General features: G+C 44.0%; 7 protein-coding genes across 7 annotated transcripts; 5 read left to right on the forward strand and 2 right to left on the reverse strand. All coding sequences in view use genetic code 12, as the record gives it.

The window, feature by feature from the left end:
• Positions 1 to 5,296: 5,296 nt before the first annotated feature.
• On the forward strand, positions 5,297 to 5,956 carry LODBEIA_P34620 (uncharacterized protein; the record flags this gene model as incomplete). The annotated part of the gene is made up of 1 exon (XM_066973575.1): positions 5,297 to 5,956. The coding sequence occupies one exon, from the start codon at positions 5,297 to 5,299 to the stop codon at positions 5,954 to 5,956; it is 660 nt and encodes a 219-aa protein (XP_066830400.1).
• Positions 5,957 to 6,329: 373 nt separating this feature from the next.
• On the reverse strand, positions 6,330 to 7,829 carry LODBEIA_P34630 (uncharacterized protein; the record flags this gene model as incomplete). Its single annotated transcript, XM_066973576.1, has 1 exon — positions 6,330 to 7,829. The coding sequence occupies one exon, from the start codon at positions 7,827 to 7,829 to the stop codon at positions 6,330 to 6,332; it is 1,500 nt and encodes a 499-aa protein (XP_066830401.1).
• Positions 7,830 to 9,640: 1,811 nt separating this feature from the next.
• On the forward strand, positions 9,641 to 10,594 carry LODBEIA_P34640 (uncharacterized protein; the record flags this gene model as incomplete). The annotated part of the gene is made up of 1 exon (XM_066973577.1): positions 9,641 to 10,594. The coding sequence occupies one exon, from the start codon at positions 9,641 to 9,643 to the stop codon at positions 10,592 to 10,594; it is 954 nt and encodes a 317-aa protein (XP_066830402.1).
• A 1,147-nt stretch (positions 10,595 to 11,741) lies between these two features.
• On the forward strand, positions 11,742 to 12,338 carry LODBEIA_P34650 (uncharacterized protein; the record flags this gene model as incomplete). Its single annotated transcript, XM_066973578.1, has 1 exon — positions 11,742 to 12,338. One exon carries the CDS (start codon positions 11,742 to 11,744, stop codon positions 12,336 to 12,338), a length of 597 nt encoding a protein of 198 aa, XP_066830403.1.
• A 70-nt stretch (positions 12,339 to 12,408) lies between these two features.
• Positions 12,409 to 13,251, reverse strand: LODBEIA_P34660 (uncharacterized protein; the record flags this gene model as incomplete). Its single annotated transcript, XM_066973579.1, has 1 exon — positions 12,409 to 13,251. One exon carries the CDS (start codon positions 13,249 to 13,251, stop codon positions 12,409 to 12,411), a length of 843 nt encoding a protein of 280 aa, XP_066830404.1.
• A 332-nt stretch (positions 13,252 to 13,583) lies between these two features.
• Positions 13,584 to 14,588, forward strand: LODBEIA_P34670 (uncharacterized protein; the record flags this gene model as incomplete). Its single annotated transcript, XM_066973580.1, has 1 exon — positions 13,584 to 14,588. One exon carries the CDS (start codon positions 13,584 to 13,586, stop codon positions 14,586 to 14,588), a length of 1,005 nt encoding a protein of 334 aa, XP_066830405.1.
• Positions 14,589 to 15,043: 455 nt separating this feature from the next.
• On the forward strand, positions 15,044 to 18,682 carry LODBEIA_P34680 (uncharacterized protein; the record flags this gene model as incomplete). Its single annotated transcript, XM_066973581.1, has 1 exon — positions 15,044 to 18,682. The coding sequence occupies one exon, from the start codon at positions 15,044 to 15,046 to the stop codon at positions 18,680 to 18,682; it is 3,639 nt and encodes a 1,212-aa protein (XP_066830406.1).
• Between the last annotated feature and the right edge of the window lie 95 nt (positions 18,683 to 18,777).

The following is an 18,777-nucleotide window of genomic DNA, read 5'->3' on the forward strand; positions in this document are numbered from 1 at the left end:
GTAATCGGGTCAACTCTGGCTGCAATAGAAACACCGAGGTGAAAGTCAAAAATAAATAACTTTAAGCAGACGTCAAAAGTTTTTTTTTTTCCCAGTTTAGTCCTCAAAGCGTCAACCCTGTGGAGTTGCAAAAAAAAAAAAATTGCAAAAAATGCCCCAAGAAAATAGGCAAAGCGCTCGATCCCTATTACGTCGAGGCAAAGTTACCTCCGCAGATTGTGAGGTGGGCACCATCCTCACTTCCATTAAAATATTCACCTCGGTCAGGGCATACGTCCTTTTTTTTGGTTTGTTTGTTTTTAGTAAGATTGGCAACTAAAAGGCTCTTATCCCTCCAGCTAAACATGATCCCCTCACTCGACTGGTTCTTCAAATCACCTGATTGGTAATCGGATATTTAAAAAAAACCAATAGGTGTTTAGTATGGGCCCATGCAGCAATTACCAACGCAGCCCACGGCGTTCCGGACTCTCAGCTCCTGACATGCGTAAACAACGAGTACGTTCAGCACGACGTCATGCCCTGCATGTACAGATCCAAGTTGGAAATCAAGTAATCGGAACGTGTAAACGTAATGTTTGTCCGAAACGTTCATCTGGCTATCATCGTTTCCATCATTTACGAGAAGTTAATGAGCAGAATTTAAGCAAAATTGCAGAACCAGAAATTAAGCTTGATCTCATGAACTAACGTCTTGCGCAAACGAAAAGTTTCTATTCTATAAAAATTAAACAGCACAAATAAAGAGCCGTTAGTGGAATCGCCGGGGTCAATAAACTAATCAGGCCCAAGTGCTTCTGTGCAATTAATCCGTGGGATAGAACAGTTAAAAGGGGTAGAGTACAACCATTCAATTTCGATGAATCTGCAATGTTCTATCTTTACTTCATTTTTTTACCTTGTTCAAATCTCAGCTACTAGCTGTAAATCTTCTCTTTCAGGAGGGACAAGTTGGAGCTTAAAGGGGTTTTCGGGAGATATTACACTCTGAAGTCTCTCTTTTTTTTTTTTTTTCTTAGAGAATACCACCTCCTTATTTTACCAACTGTACAGATTGCTAAGCCGGGCTCGTAGAAGTAGAGTTTCTAAATATCAAATGGAAAAGATTATAAAAAAGAGTGCAGCGGCTGAAGATCAATCGCCAAAAAAAAGTAAAAACTGGTATGGTTGCAAAAAAATCAGTATCTAGATTAGACGGCAAATCCTTTGACGAATTAGTCTGGTTATGACAGCTGCTAAAATTGCATTGATCCGTAGAAATCTTTAAAGCTCTCTTTGCTTCTAATCGGAGTTGTTAAAAGGTAACTATACCTACCTCAATCATATTGCAATGACCCGAGGGCAAAGCAATAATTGCAGCCTGAGTGGGCAGATCTTTTCTTTGCCCAATCACTCTCTGTCTCTCTCTTTCTCACCTGCCCTATTTAGACTAGAGAGCACGCCTTGTAATTTATCACCAGCAGGTTGTTTCCAGAGATATGATTGCTTCCAAGGCAAAGTCTTGCTAAAATCTGGCAAGGCCAAAATCGGCACTAAATTTCAGGAAACCGGACGGTTTAGACCAAATCTACTGGGATGTATATCCAAATCTGGCAAATGGATGCTGGTGCCATATAATGTGATACCCACATGTCAGGCTTATATCGACTCTCAAATGTGACAATGTATCGGAGCGAGAGGGAGAAAAAAGAGTTCCAACCCTCTCTCCGATGTTTTATCGGATTTCAACACCAATGTGAGCCCTTTGAGAAAAAGGCTTCAAGAACTTTCATGTCACTGTCTAGAAAGAAGGGCTCTCTCTTGATTCGCTCCTCTTTTACGGCAACTTCTTTTTTGGTTATGTCTACTTTTTTTTTTGGGGCGGGGAGGGATCAGCGTTGGTGGCTATGTTGGTAGCCGTAACACACTTGCTTACAGATGGCGACAAACCCCCACTCTAATTTTTATTCGCCCCCTTTCATGGACAAGTACTTTTAATCCTTGTTGTTGTTTATTTATATGATAAAAAAAAGGGATTCCTTTCTTCTATTGTTTTAACATTACCTTCAAGATTGAGGTATACTCGATGCGTTTCATAAAAATACGAGCAAGCGTCAGATCTCCATAGCCGTGCATGGTTCAAGATGCGTTTGATGGATAAAGATGAGGTGGAATGGAACGTCTTCATCATTAACAACAACAATAAGTATCAGATGACAATGCCACTTGAACCATTCCCAAAAAGCAATTGATTACTTTGTCAAAGGGATAGGGTGATTGGCAATGCACATTTCTAGTAATTGAGATACGGCATTTTTCACAAGTTTTGCTTGAGTAATGATGCCGATCGACAATTCAAGAGACAGTTCTTTCTCCCCTCCCCCCCCCTTTTTCTTCCCTCCACTCGTCTCCCCCTTTCCTACTTGGGAGTGGTTCTGCACAATCTCAGCTTTATTATTATTATTCCCAACCAACTCCAATCAACTTTAGAGATAATTAACCTGTTTAATAAGCGATATAGGGGAGAATACGAGTGGCCGCTTGATAAGGGAAAGGGTAGCAAAGAAACCACTTCTCGCTATTCAACGATTGGTTAGTAAAGAAAAAATTGTGAAGGTCGATCTCCAATCTAGTTGATACTCTCGTTTTTTCGGCTTTTTGTTGTCTATTTTTTTAATTCTATCCAGTATAGTCTGCACGGCGGCTTTGAATGCATATGCTTTTCGTTCATAAAGAGACCTTGTATCTCAATGCCTTATGACTTCACAGCGAGCCGGAGTTGTGATTCAGCCACTTCGTCCCGTGTATCTCCATCTCGCGGCAATACTTACCGCGAATCAGAAATAGACCTTGTCGAACCAAATTTCATTCACATTACGAGACAATGTGAGCAGAACTTGGTTTACTCTTTCTATGCCCTCCCTTCTTCTTCCCCGGTTGCCGGTCTTGGGGCTCTGTCAATTTTGAAAACTAGGTGAACTAGGTGCTGTGTTATGCAACAAATAGGACCAAGGGATGTGTTGCGGAGAGCAAACTTCCGAAACGAACCCCCTCCCCTCTCCCACTCCCCCTGTAAAAGCTGTAAACCAGGATGGATTTCTCTCATAACAAATGCTTTATATTGCGTTTCGATGATGAAGCTGCAAACGTTCAAGATGGCACTACAAATTGGAGCCACATTGGCGGCCATATAATAAGTATATCTAGACTTTTCTGCATATTCTTAAGCTCGTCAGTTGTCGGCTGTCCAGCAGGGTCAGAATAAGTCCGCGACGAGCAATCTGTGCCTCGTAAATCGTTTCAACTGTGTGTGTGTGTGTTTTTCTTGTCTTTTCTCCATGTTGTGTGGAAACAGCTCTTCTTTTTCTTGTCTCGATTTTGCAGCAGTTTTGCAGTAAGTCTTTTTTTGCCTCTCTCTTGATCTTGCGAGAGAAACTAAATTACTCGCCTTTGCCGTGTTACACAAAGATAACTTGTAGAAACTAGCGAAATCTCCCAAAGGTAGTCGAGGCATGAGAGGATGTAGACTGCTGGGGTAACCAATAAGATGCCCAGTTTTAGAGCCACACAAAGTCCATTTTCTTTACTATATTTCGGAGTCGCTTTGTTGCACCTGTCGTTTCCCCCCTGGCAGCTTATTATCCGATAAAAGAGGGGAAAAAGTCCTCAGATTCAAAAAATATTGATCCGGCAACAAGAAAACGAAACTTTTCCATATTTTATACTTTGATTCAACTATTGATTCTAAACTCCAATCTTCTGTTTCATTTGTCCCTTGGTGTTTTCTCTGTTGTCGTTCCGTTCCTCCTCCGTCATGGAGTTCCATATGTTGTCCTGCTCTTGTTCAAACCGAGTTGGAGCTTCTCGAGACCCATGAAACGCAGATGGCATGGTACACGGTTGACCCATGAACAAAGTATACAACACCCAAGTTGATCTTATTTGCTTACGGGGATCACTCTTTCCGAAAGCCAGGTGAAGGCTAGAAGAAAAAATGAAGTGGATCACCGCCTGCGGTGTCGTCAACAAATTGGAAATTGAACACGTTGAATCTCAATTGTCTACTGTTCAAGCCAAAGTAGGCCGTGGAAGTGCCCTGTCCGGTGTATTCTACAGGACCAATAGCGTATATCGGCCACAAGTCGTAATCGGTGAGGCATTTCCACGACATTCTTGGCGAGATAGCCTGTCTGTTTAACGAGAATGGACCCCTGTATAACAATCGGTACGACACCGCTTTGCCCGATAATGCAGTTTGAGACACAGCCGCAATCTACTACACACAAATCGTAGCCGTAGTCGTGGTCTGAGTCGACTCAAAAGACGGATACCGTGCTGGGGGGGGGGGGGTCACTTTTCCCAATGGTGTCGAGCTATTCATTGGAGTGGTATCCACCGTCGCCTTTTGTTCTATTCTTTTGTTTTCTTTAAGGAAATGTCCTGCAGGGTACATGTGAATACCTCAAGCGGCCCTAGTGACATATGAATACCTCAAGCAGCCCAAGTGACACATGTATTGCACAAAGGGCATGGATCTTGTCAAGTGTGGCTGCAAAAGGCTGCAAACAAAAAAAAAAATCTGTCGAACTCTCGCTAAGAGTTCATAGACATTGCCACTGCTTATGCATCCCGCCGCGCTGTTTTTTTCTTTATTTCTTTGGGCCACGCTCGCTCTACTGCTGAGTGTCAATCCAGTTCTCGTCGAAAAGGCCAACAACGTGTCTCAGTGCGAACTTCGCTTCCCTGGAGATTTGAAAACGTGGCTCTGGGCTCTTGCGGGAGAAATCCCATAATATGCATCTCCGGGGAGAAAATTAAAATTTACCGGCGAAGCTCACGCCCGAAGACCGCCGTGACTACATGTTATAATAGAAGCCCCGTATCCCCCGCGGCGGGGACCCTTTTTCGAAAAAAATACCCAATCTCCATAGTTAATCAAATCAACATCACATGCATCGATATGGCCCACACAGCACAAAGATCTAAGAGCCGTGCTTTTTCTGCTGCTGCTGTGTTTTTTTTTTTGGGTATGTCCGGGGGAAGGTTCGTATACCTTTTTCACAGTGCGAGCCGCGCAGTTCAACAAATTTCGGGCCGTTGGCGAGAGAGAGGCATAACAGCTCCGCTATACACTGGCGATTATTTTAAATCAACAACCAACAACACCGCCGTTGAGAGGGAAAAAAAAGACTGAAAAATTTCAATCTCGATTAACAATAAAAAAGAACAGCTCCATCTTAATAGCAATCACCCACCAAAACCTCCACTTCTCTTTCCATCCACGTCTAGGCCGAAAGTAAGGAATTTATAAAAAAAAATGTCCACCTTGATAGACTTTGCAGCCCTCAAACAGGACTACGCCGACCTCACCACTGCCCTCCCGCAACTATTCAAGACCTTGCCAGGGTACATCAACCCCAACCAGGAACTAATCTACGCCGTAGCCTGCATTTCATTCAACCCCATCTTTTGGAACATTGTTGCGCGGTTAGAGTACAAGACGCATTTTCTCACCAAGATCACCCGTTCTGCCAAGTTGGGATGCTACTTGTTGGCGTTGACCATCTTCAGCTTGGGCATCTACCGTGACCACGTCTACCAGTTGGCATTAGAGACCCAGCCCACGTTTGAGCCGTTCGCCTCGTCCCTTATTGCCAAGTCGCTCGCGGTTGCCCTCTTTGGCTTCGGCAATGTCTTGGTCTTGAGCTCAATGTGGGCTCTTGGAGTCACGGGCACTTACTTGGGCGACTATTTCGGCATCTTGATGAAGGAGCGCGTTACTGGGTTCCCGTTCAATATCAATGACAACCCCATGTACAATGGCTCAACCTTGTGCTTTTTGGGTGTTGGGTTGTGGTATGGCAAACCTGCTGGCTTGGTTGTCAGCTTGTACGTTTGGATCATGTATAAGATTGCCTTGTTGTTTGAAGAGCCTTTCACTGCCAGGATCTACGAATTGCATATGAAATTGGACTAGATGCGGAGGTGTGGTTCCGAAGGTGGTGCTGGAAGTGATGTTTTGTACATAGAGTAGAGGGGAGAAAAATATACCTTGACTATGAAGTTTTGAAATTTTGAAGATTTTGAATTTTTGAACTGCTCAGTGAGAGAAAAGAAAAGCTGTGTTTCAGCACAGCTCTAGGAAGTTGTAACCAAGAGTCTGTCGACCTCTCAACTGGATTTAAAGATTCAAACACTGTCTTGAATTGACAAAAACAAAAACTAAACATTAAAATATCCTTCAAATGAACTAAATGAATGCAAAAAACAAAAAACAAAAAAAAAAAGTAATCGAACCAACCGTGTAACCTTGATCACTTCTCATATAACCCTGGAATCTCCCCGAAATATCAATTAAAATCAAAAACCCCGTGATCCTGTCTCTGAACGTATTGTAAAGATAAACTCTGGAATTTCTCGCTCAGATTATGGTAATATAATCCATTGATACCACCACTTCTAAACATGTCGCTTTTCCCACCAACGGCACCAGCACCATTACTACTATGATTGCCACCTCCTCCGATGTTCAACACAATGTAGTAGAACCCTTCAAAACTAGCATTGGGAATCAGCTTCACTCGAGAATCGGGCAACAAAAACTCTTCTTTCCACCGCATGTAAATCAAGTGGTCACCAGTTTCTTCATCTCGTTCACCTTGATATATTCTCTTTAACTTGTCCCTGCACTCTTGATTCGACAATGAACTAGAATTTGTCAATTTCTTCCAATGTTCCAAATCGTTTTGCGGGTGAGAGCCCCAGCTACTATTCTCCGACATGAATGAAAACTTTTTGAGCGGATGATGGCAATGATGATGATGATTATCATGACGATGAAGCGAAGGAGGGGCAGGATGGTGTTGGTGTTGGTGAATATGGTTATGACCATGGCCATGGGCTGCACCTTGTTGCAAGTATAACAATGGGTTATTGATAATCTCACCTCTGAAATAAGTGACAATTTCAGAATGATCCTTGGTCAAACCATTAATTTGTAGAAAACCCGTAACCAAAGAATTCATCAAATCCACGGTTTTGAACTCAATCTTGATCCTGAACCGGGATTTACCCGATTGTTGCTCGCCCACAAATTGAGCATTGGGCTGTAAATAGGAATTGTAGAAAACCCGCTGTTGTTGTTGCTGTTGCGGATGAAACGCTCTTGCAATGCCACCATCATCAGTGTTATCATGGTCGGAGTCATAGTCATAATCACCGGTGAAAGAATCAAAATAATCGAGACTATACCGCTTGCTCCTCTTCTTCTGCAACTTGGCTATACCTTTGCCAGTTAACAAAAGCAGCAGTGATGGCGTGCGAGAATGACAATTGAACAAATCTTGTGAGTGAGCCGAGGATGCAATCACGGGACACGAGCTTGCGGAATTCAAAGGTGAAGTGTTGGGTCTTTTGTTTGGTATATCATGGTTGTTAGCATGGATGATCCCTGTTCTATTCTGCTGTTGTTCAATCTCCACCAAAGTTGAGTCTAAATTCTCGAAATCGCCGCTTCCTTCCGATGACGACCTCCTTCGAACCTGCTGTTGCTGGTGGTGTTGTAGTTGTTGCTGTTGCTGTTGTTCTTCTTCCAATTGTTGCTGTTGTTGTAATTGTTGAAGTTTAAGATATTGTTGATGTTGCTGTTCTAACGTCGGTCTATTGTCATCTTCGGAACTTGTCCTCTGTGCTGGTGCTGGTGCTGGTGAAGATGAATGTGATGAAGACGAAGATTGTGAAGAAGAAGAAGAAGAAGAAGACGATCCAGAAGATGACGAGGCTGTTGATACTCTTGCTAAATTACCATCGTCTCTATTACCTTTGGGTATATCTAGTTCTGTTACTGGCATGTTTCTCTAGTTTGATTGATAAGAACTTTGATCCGAATGGTTTTGATTTAGAAAAAAAAAGGGGGGGTGAGGTATGAAAGAAAAAGAAGACGTGATGTGATGTAACGGAATGGATCTGTTAGACTTCTAAGCGCCAGTTTAAATTTTATGATGACGACGGTGATGGCAAATAAGTGGAAACTTGTGATGAGCTTATCTATCTATCTTTATGTATAAAAAGTGGTGATGATGGTGGAAATCTTGTAGTTGCTGCTGTTGCACTAGTAGTAGTTGTTGCAGTTGTAGTCGTATTAGCAGTAGCCTTGGATAAGAGATAATTGCGCTGCCTCAGGAGTCAAGTTCCGCTAATTATATCAGGATGGTGGGTGTGGTGAGAGCTTCAATAATAAATTATTTCCTGCTCCTTTTCGTGTGAAACTTTTGGATCAACCTGAGCTGAGCTGAGCTGAGCCGAGTTGAGGATACAAGAGAGCTATCAACTTTCAACATCACACTCGCTGGCTAACTTACAGAGAGGCCTTGAGGCTTATCTAAACTACTGGGCCCAGTCACTTCTACCTGTACAGCGGGACTATCAGCCTGCTTACTTTGTGGCGTTAGCACTTCGCTCATATCGCGGCCACCACCACACCTTTCTCAGCTCTCTCATCTCAGGCACCCTGGCCAGCTCGCGCAAAGGTTTGGCGGCGGGGGGTCAACAAATAATTATACCACCGTTTTGAGGGGTAGGCCCATCTCTTATCCGGCCCCACTTCGCGTCTCCTCCTCCTCCTCATCTCATCTCCAAAAAGCCGCAGGGAGTCCCAGCCAGTTTTGTAACAAACCACCATCTATCAGAACATAACCTGCTTCGATCTCTCTCTCTTTCTCCGGCTAATAATTTCCATTTTTGTTTTCTTTGTTGGCGGTTGTTACGTTGTAATTGGCTCGAGGTCAGTGTACAGTCTACTTTTGGTTCATGCCTACTCGTATAGCAAACATAACATATAACGTTCAGTCACCGGAGAAGAAAACCCGAACTTTTGCTTGTCGGAGCCGAACACGATAATTTTCCGCCTCACTGTCTCTCTCGATCTCGGCCGCGGGTTTTCCCCTTCTTCCTTCCCCTTTTCCTCAGGCACACCGCAAGGCACCTCCCGGTCATTTCTAGCCAATTAACATCTTGGAGCATCAGGTGCCAACTACACCGTGAACAACCAATAACTAGCCAAGACTAACCAAGACTAACAAGAAAGAAAGAAAGAAAGAAAGAAAGAAGGAAAGAAAGAAAGAAGGAAAGAAAGAAAGAAAGCAAAAACACACGTCAATTTGGATCTACAATAGATGAACTCTTGTCATATGATTGTGGATGCCGTCTAAGACAAGAGCAGTAGAAATTTCAAATTCTCACATCGGTTGGAGCTCTACGAGGGTTTCTATAAAATACGTCTTTGATGAAAATAACGGAGGAAAAAACAGCCACCGATGTAAATAAAAAAAAAAATTCACAGTTCAAGCTCTCGATTAATGGACTTTCAGCGGCTCTGAGTGTCAGTACAGCTAAGGACCACCTTTTCCACTTACTGGTGGTTGCTTGATGAAGGAAGGGAGATATGGGTGTCACGTGATGACTTTCCGCGCAGCTGGTCTCCATTTCGTGATGGTCAGGACACATTCTGCTCCGCGTTCTCCCTCTCATCCCCCACAATGGAAACACGTGAGAAGAAAACTCAACTCCACCAAAATAATAGCTCTTGGACCATCCACTCCAATAAGACTGTATAATAGAAGAAAGAAATTAATACTTTTCAATGGAGACAATAGAAACACCAATGAGCCCGCTCCATCCGGCTCCCGATGAAGAAATCAACCCAGCAACTCTTCCAACAACACAACTACAGAACGATGACATTGATCTCAACCCAGACTTGTACGACGAAGAAGACGAAGGAGAAGAAGATGGGGACAAGGACAGTAGCAACACCAAAGACGGAAGTAAAGACCAACCAAATGGAATCAATCTATCGCTGCTAAACAACCTAGCACTGCAAGAACTACAAGATTACGAATCCTCCATGGCTCAAATCCAACACCAGGCAAACCTCACCACGCCGCAACTCCAGGCCATAAAGCAAATAACTCTCCCATTCGACGAAGCATATGCCCAGTTTGTTACCCGTTTCAACTCGATAACGTCCCAGCATTCAATATCACAGGAGCAAGAATCGAAATTTGTCAGTTTTATAGACGGTAAACTCCTTCAAATCCAACGTCGCTTCATCAAGCAGCAATCGGACCCCACGTCAATATACACCTTGCCTCAACTTGTGGCGGAACTAGATGCCGTAGTTGATGTGATCTGGGTCTCTGTTGAACGCAAGAGCAGATTGTTTTGCCAGCTGGAGTACTTTATCAAGATATTGGGCGACCTCGAGGATTACGTTGCTCATTATAAGCGGATATTCGATGAGATTCAATTGGACTCACACCTGCGTGGGAAATTTGTGGATCTAAAGTGGGCGAACATGGAGGTGCTTTTCCTGTTTTGGCGCAAGGTCGACTTGATGGTTTCTTTATTGATTGATGGATACGATTTGAGCGAGGCTCAAGTCGAAAAGATGAGTCGCACCGAACTCGTGCGTTTGATTCCTATAGTGTCGAGATTGCGTCTATCGATAATTGCCAAGCTTGATCGAATCAGAGTCTTGGTGGTTGACGATGCCATTCGGGACATGTTGGAGTTGGAAGTTAGCCAGCTATTCGAAGGGGTTCTCGAACGATCTTGAAGGAACCTAATATAGAGCAATGTTTACAAACTTTTTGCTTGATCGCTAAGTCTTCTCACCAGTAGCAGTGTATTCTCTTCTACAGTTAACTCAATTGGGATGCACCTCAAAATATCAAGTAGCGGCTGCAAATTTTTTATGACAGACCTGCCTGTTTTACTTAGAATAATCAATTGCCTTGTTGCTTGACCATTTTAGGAAGTTTTACCCTCCTCGAGTTGAAATTCTGTGTATAAAACATGGACTTCACGTGACTACATCAAAAAGTGAACTATGTAGTGGGAGTGGGGAAATTCGACCAAATTAAGCCAAATAATTTAGAATGAACCTTCTGCGAGAACCCCCCTTAATTATCACTCGGTCCACCACTTAAGCGGCTTTTTTTAAAAAAAAAAAAACCTCAGAAGCATCATCAAAAATTTAGTACTTTAAAGAATAGGTGTTCCTCCAGACCCCGATGGCGAATATCACTTTTAAACTGGAAGTAGAGAGAACTATAGCTGGTGACGTATTTGGAGTTGTTAGTTCAGTACTTTTGTAGTCTAGTGGCTGCAGTGTTCCACCCTTTCTCGTTTTTTTTTTTTCACTAGAATCTTTTCCATCAACATCAACACCACCATTGCATCTTGCATCTTGATCTTTTCCTTCTTTGGTTGGAGTGGAGTATCAGTGGCAGGTTGTTGCCTGTTTCATCCATCGTTATGCACCTCCTTGGACCTCAATTTGGAAGCCACGGGGAGAAGCTACACCTTTTGCTCTAGTTTCTGCAGTTCCAGGTTGCCCAGAGATTGCTAAAAAAAAAAAATCGATAAAAGCTACGTCCCTGGCCGGCGGTCAGTCGTCTTGGAGGTGATGAGAAAAATTTTGGTCGACTGGACAAACTACTACGACATCACATTGTTAACTGGTTGATAACCATGTGAACTAAACGTGGACATGTTGTCGAAATAGATATCTAGTCTACGTAGAGGGCAGCTCCATCAAGTTTCAAGCGTCGTCAACACCAGAAATTGACTTCTGGTACTCTTTTTTTTTTTTTTACCTTCTCGCCAAATTGGAAAAAAAAAACCCCGTTCTGCCATCTTCATCATCTGTCCCCCCACACACACACAACCACTACCACTGCCAACCAACCAGCTCAACGTTAATGTGGCCATTCACCAGCAGCAGCGGCAGCAGCAAAGACGACGCATCCAAGCAGGAAGAAATTGGCAAGAACCTACCGCCAGATTTGAAAGATTTCTTACTAAAAGAAGACCCCGAGACAAGAAATGTAAAAGATGACCCCTCGGATGGTCCCTACAAATTTGAATCAGCAAAACACATGAAACAGGTCCATCGCGTGCTATCGAAGCTTCCGGCAAAAACCCGTAAGGAAGAATATGAGTTTGAAAACTATAAAGGTGCAAACCAGTTGGATAAAACCGTGGCCGTCAATTGCGCCGAGTTGGAATATAACTTGTACCAATGCCATCAGCAGCATTCGTCATTCTTTGGAAGGCTCAACCTTTCCTGTGGAGACCAAAAGGACCGGTTACAAAATTGCAACAGCTTGCAAGCTGACGGACTAAAAGTGATGCATTATCAAGATTGCTATGATATTCCTCAGTGCTTTGCGATAAAGACGTTCGTTGATGCTGCGTTTGTCAAGAACTTTGGCTCTTTGGGTGAAAAGAGCGAGGATTTGGATAGAATCGACCAATTTTATAAAGATCTAAATGCTGCTTTCAACCAGGTCTGGTGAAATGATGTACAAACATGTATATATACATATGTATTTGTGTGTGGGTGTGTGGGTTTGTGTTTACCCGTTGTTAACAATTGGCCATTTCTTGCCACAATTTCAATTTTTCAGGAAACTTCATACTAGCGACCAAGCCAGACGTACTAGGGAATGCAAATATAATAGTCCGCAACGGCAACTGGGAATATATATGTTCAATTAGCTTATTATACTGCTTATCGTGGCCAAGCTTGATCTGGCCCCATTGAAAATTCTCCTTTGTGAGCTGAAACTTCAACCCTAGCTCCTGCTTGTAAAACTTGACAATAGTCTCCCAGATCCCCTTCCCAATAAGGGCGATTTTCCTGGGGTTGCTCTGGTTGATCTCTTCAATGAGACGGGGTATATTGCCGATTTTCTCTTGCGGCGTCAACTCCTCGGCTCTGGCGGTGCATCGCAAAGAGAGATCGGTGAATCCAATCTTGTATTTAATCAACTCGAAATCGTGAACGGCGCTGCACCCGTGCGTGAGTCGTTGTTTCAAGTACGCGTCATCCAGGTTCATTTGGTTCGTCCCCGTGACTACTTTCTCCAACACGTGAGCTTGGTTGAAAAGTTTCCAGAACAAGTTGGAGTGGTGCGCGTAATGGTGTTGCTGGATCGACGATTGGACCCCCGGGTTATATCCCACGAATACAACTTCGAGGTCGGACGCGAGGGAGTGTCTTAGGTCTGGCAAGAGGGACGTGTCGATGATCTTTTTGGACCTCGAGCTCCTCAGCGGGCTCTTCAGTGGGCTCTTCAGTGGGCTCTTTTCCGTTCGCGACTGTTTGGTTACCTTGGATGAGCTAACGTTGATGATCTTGTTGGAATCCCCACCTTCACTCTCTTTGTATTTGAAAGCTTGAATGATACTCTTGAGGTTGTCTGGCATCTTCTGGAATCGCGTGTGTGCTGCTGGCCTCCGTTTCCATTTACTGCAACCTATTTTAATATCCTCGGAACCGACTGCACCCTCTCCCCGCTGAAGAACGTGTTTGGGTTCCTCTAATCTCTTCTTGGTAAAGCTAGTAGCCCGATATTAATATATATATCGACTGGTTTGTAAAATCGCGTGCAGTTGGTGGATTCTAGATCCGCCCCTCCCTCCGCCATCCCCGCGATGCCCGAGATCTCGCGCAGAGCCATATTATTTATCACAGCCGCGAAATTTCATCTAGAGCGCTTGAAACAACATTACCACCACCACCAGCAGCAACAAGTGACATGCAACGAGAGTTTTCACCCATCACAAGCGATGGAATAGAGTCGGCGTCGACCCCACTTAGGCTAGGGAACCAATCCGCGGGGCAAATTACTGTTTCAGCCAGCGTTGACGAGTCAATTTTGGTTGACCCTGTCAACAGCGAAGAAACGCATGAGCTCCAGTCCATCATCGAAACACATCCAGACTTGAACATTGCCAGCAAACAGGGCCACCACTTGAACCCGGTAAACGTGGCTCACGTTATGTTTTCACCAGAGAGGAAAGCGAGACGACAGCAGCAGCAACTGCAACTGCAACTGCAACTGCAATTATACCATGAAATGACAACACCGACGAGACCACAACGCCAGCCGTCGTCGTTGTCTCCTTCTGCTTCTTCTCCTACTACCCCTGCCGCGGCCATCGGCACCACCATTGCAACCGGACCACTTGCTTCATCTAGCATATTTGCCAATCCCTACACCCCTTACGCTTTGAATCTATACTTTCAGTTACTCGTCAACATAACTCTTTGGTCCTTCATCATATACCTCCTCTGGCTATCGGTAACAACAATAAAAGCAGATATAAACACCAAAGTAGAACAGTTTACCCTACAGAAACTAGACGAGATCTCGCGCTGCTCCAAGGAGTTTTCGCGGAATAAATGTGACTCGTATCCAAGGCCCCCCGTGATTGATCACGAATGCGATCTCTTGGACCAATGCCAAAACCAAGATCCCACGAAATTTGTCCGGCTGAAAATCTCGTTCGAGCTCTTAGCCGAGACTGTTAACGCATTTTTCGACAAGGTTAGCTACAAGAGTTTGGCTGTTTTAGCCTTGGTGCTTCTTGTCAGTATCACTTACACTAGTTTCACGATCAAGGATTTCAGGTCGGACAAGTTGAAAGAAACTGAAGTAAAGTACGAGAAGCACGAAGATGCATCGTCGAGGAAGAAACGGGCGATCCAGTTTGCGGAGGCTAAGGAAGCCGTGTTGTTTGAGGAGGAATTGGATGGCTGATCAAACTGCAGAAAGAGACAGATGTCCACTCTTGAAGACTACTGCCCAAACAATAGGGAAGAGGGGAGGAAAGCCTGGTATCCAAGACCATAGGATCTCAAACTATACGCACTAGTTGGGTGGTATATTCATAATTCAGTTACCTTGTCCCGACTTTTGCATTGTTCAATCCCGGTTTGGCAATTTCTTGCAACTTTTTCAAACCCCTTTTTTTTCTGCTGCTTTAATTTTTTTTTTTAATTTTTTTTTTTTCCAAAGCAGTTGGATTTTGCAACAGAATTGATTAGATCTGCCTTGGACTCCAAAAAGAAAGGAAAAATGCGTTTGGATTGTCCATGTAGAACGTTTTAAGGGGTTGGGAGGTTTATGAAACATATATAAAGCTGATCGGGCTGTATTCTGTAGTCCAGTGTTTTTTTTTTTTTAGTTTTGGTAGAGTGTAGACCCCAAGCATCATGAATGAAAAGCGGACTCACGAAGAGGAGAATGTTGAGAAAATCGAGGAAATCGAAGCCGATCCCAAGAAGAATGTCTTTATGTTTGTGCGGTGGAAAGAAGACTGGTTGCTTTTCACGTTGGGGGTGTTGTTCATGTCCATTGCAGCCACCAGTACTCCATTAAACACATGGTTGTACGGTGGCATTATGGGGAAACTACTGGAGTATTTCCTCAAAAGGATTGACTCGTACGAGCAGTTTATCAACGAATGCTTGTTCCTTTGCGGAATGATTATGGTTGTAGGGGTGGGCAAGATGGTCTTTGTCTTGCTCGGCGTATACGTGTGGATGTTGTTTGGCGAAAAGCAGCAGCAAAGAGCCAGGGCCATGGTTTTCCGGAAGTGCCTCAATGAAGATGCAAATTACTACGATCTCAACCCGAATATCATGGGCAACTTGACCCAGGTGAATAGGTGCATTGAAGAGGTGCGGTCAGGTACATCAGAGGTCATTGGAGAAACCGTGCAAACGCTTGCATTGATTATCGGTCTCACAGTAATGTCATTCTATCAATCGTGGGCCATAACTTTGATCATCTTGGCCTCGGCACCAGTAATGGCAGCGGTATCGTGGTATTTTGGAAGACGCACTTGCATATGCCAACAAGACGAGAATGAAAAATCATCTATGGCGAGTAAAATATTGGACTGGTGCTTAATATCCCCCACCAGTGTCCGCGTGTTTAATGGCAAGTACGTTGAAATTGTCAAGTTCACCAAGTTTGTACAGCAATCGGCCCACGCCTATTACGGCGTGGCAAATGCAATTTCGGCAAACACGGGTTTTTTGAAATTCATCACCTTGATGATGTTTGTGCAAGGCTTCTGGTTTGGGAACTACTTGTTGTCGAGAAACAGCATCTCCATCAACCAATTGTTTACATGCTTTAGCTCGTGCTTGATGCTAGGCCAGGCTGTGTCGGGGATAAGCCAGTTAATGGCTATTATGAACACGGCGCATGCTGCTGCTGGACGAGTATCAACTTATTTGCAAGGGTATGTCGACAAGGGTTTTCCACCTCGGTTGATGTTATTCCCGGGAACATGTTTTGGTGGGACAACTTTTGACAACGTCAGTTTCAAATATCCTGCAAGAGACAATTTAGTGTTGGATGGTGTAACTTTTACTATCCGCGAGGGCCAGATGAACTATTTGGTGGGAAGCTCGGGCTCGGGGAAATCCACCATGCCGTTGCTATTAATGAAATTGTATGAACCCTCCTCGGGCTCGATCACGGTGGATGGATTCAACGTGAACTTGCTTGACAGTGCTTGGGTTTCTCAAAGTATCACGTTGGTGCAGCAAGCGCCAATGATATTCGACGGCACCGTTAGAGACAATATAGCATTGGCTGTCGTTGACGAGTACGATTCACTTGATGCGGTTCCCTTGGCCCAAATCCAATCAGCTGCGGAATTTGCCATGTTGGATGTGGACTTGAACTTGAAAGTATCTGCTACTTCATTATCTGGCGGACAACAACAACGGCTTGCGATTGCGAGAGCGAAATTAAAAGACTCGCCCATCTTGATCTTGGACGAGTCGTTTAGTGCATTGGACTCCCAGGTTAAGTTGACTTTGATTCGGAGAGTAAACGCTTGGAGAAGAGGGAGAACGACGATCCAGATTACACATGAGTACAACTACATTGAGCCGCATGAACATGTCATTTTGTTAGACAAGGGGAGAATCGTAGGAGAGGGCCAGTTTTACAAATTTGCTTCCGAGTCTATTGTCACGGCTGAGCCAAGCGACAAGAGCCTGTATGAAGACACGACAGCCCCCACGACTAAGCTGATTTCGAGAGGCATTTATGAAGAAAAACAAGACGAAGAACACGAAGAACAAGAAGAAATAGGCGCAGAGAAATCTGATAGAGATGAACAATTGATGGGCATCCTTGCCATTCTTAAATACTGCAGTCACACCATCGATGCCAAACTTGCAATTGTCACAGGCATCACACTCTCGGTCTTGGAAGGTGGCGCATCGCCCGTGTTTTCATACTGCTTCTCAAGGTTGCTCTCTACCACAATGTCTGCCTCGATTGGGCTCGATATGTCGCGGGAGATTGTCAAGTGGTCAGTCGTTTCCACCATCATTGCCTGTTTTATTGGCGTGACAGCGTACGTGTCGCGGTTCTTGTTGACGTATTCCGCTGAACGATGGGTCATCAAATTGAGGAAACTTGTCTTGCGGAGAATCAATGGGCAAGACATGTCCTATTTTTTCCGTGGTGACATCAAGCCGGCAAAAGTGACAACTTTGATGATGAACGACACAAGAGACTTGAGGAACTTGGTTAGTTCGTTTTTGTCAATTATCATCACTTTGATCACAATGGTCTTGGCTGGTATTATTTGGTCTATCGTTTCTGGATGGAAGCTTGCCTTGGTTGGTGTATCGTTTGTGCCGCTCATTTTCCTCATCACGAGTGCATACGGAAGAATATTGGAATCGGCAGAAAACAGGTACAAGACCTCGGTGGCGACTCTTGAATCACACCTCTATCAAATGGTCACTTTGATAAAGACCATTAAACTTTACCACATGAACAGGTTCTTTGAGGAAGGTTTCAAAGCAAATTTAAAAGACTTGCACCACCAGGGCAAATACAGAGCATTTCAAAACGGTGCTGGAATGGCAATCAACGAGTTGGTCACCGCGATAGCAACGGGTGTCATCTTGTATTTTGGCATGCAACTTACGGGGAAATTTGAATATACCCATGGCCAGCTCATGAGTGTAGTGACATTGTTAACATTCACTTTGGCCAACGCTTCCAATTTAATTCACGAGTTACCCGAGATCACAAGGGGGCAAAGGGCAGGTACCTTTATCGTGAACTTGCTTGAAGAAACTCCATTTTCCAAAATTGAAAACGATGGTGAATTGATTCCTCGCGCACTGCTGACCAATGAAATTTCATTCAACAGCGTGTCGTTCAAATACGACGAGTCCAAGTATATCCTCCGCAACGCGTCCTTTGCGATTCAAAAGGGCCAATTAGTTGGATTAGTTGGGAAATCGGGCAGTGGCAAATCGACAGTATCGTCACTAATTCTACGTTTAACTGAACCCGAGTCAGGGGTGGTGCAGATCTACGATGAAGACATTTCAAAAGTCAACGTAGATTGGTTGAGAGAAACAGTGAACATCGTGCCGCAGTTTCCCAAATTTTTCGAAGGTTCCATATTGGAGAATCTAGAATACGGAATCAACCCAACGAGACAAGTCGCCATGGACGAAGTCAACGAGTACCTTGACTTGTGTGGGATGTACGACTTTGTAGTGTCGTTACCAGAGGGGGTCCACACGCGAGTAGGCGAAGGTGCCAACACGCTACTTTCAGGGGGCCAACTACAGAGATTATCCATTGTTCGAGCGCTCTTGAGACGTCCCAGGATCTTGATTTTCGACGAATGCACGTCGAATCTTGACCCTAAAAACACGAAATTGATCATGGACTTGATCATGAATTTGAAGCATCGGTACACTATAATCTGTATAACCCATGACGAGCAGATGATGAGCTGCATGGAGAGGCTCTTTATATTGGAAAATGGTTCAATTCTCGAAAGTCGAGACAGTCTATAAGAAAAGAAACTTATTAGAAAATAATACACACATTTAATTTCTTAGTTTTCCTTTGTTTTTCTTTTATTTTTTTATTTGCTTTGCTTTGCAAAAAA

Source organism: Lodderomyces beijingensis, assembly GCF_963989305.1.
Source record: "Lodderomyces beijingensis strain CBS 14171 genome assembly, chromosome: 4".
Taxonomy (NCBI): Eukaryota; Fungi; Ascomycota; class Pichiomycetes; order Serinales; family Debaryomycetaceae; genus Lodderomyces; species Lodderomyces beijingensis.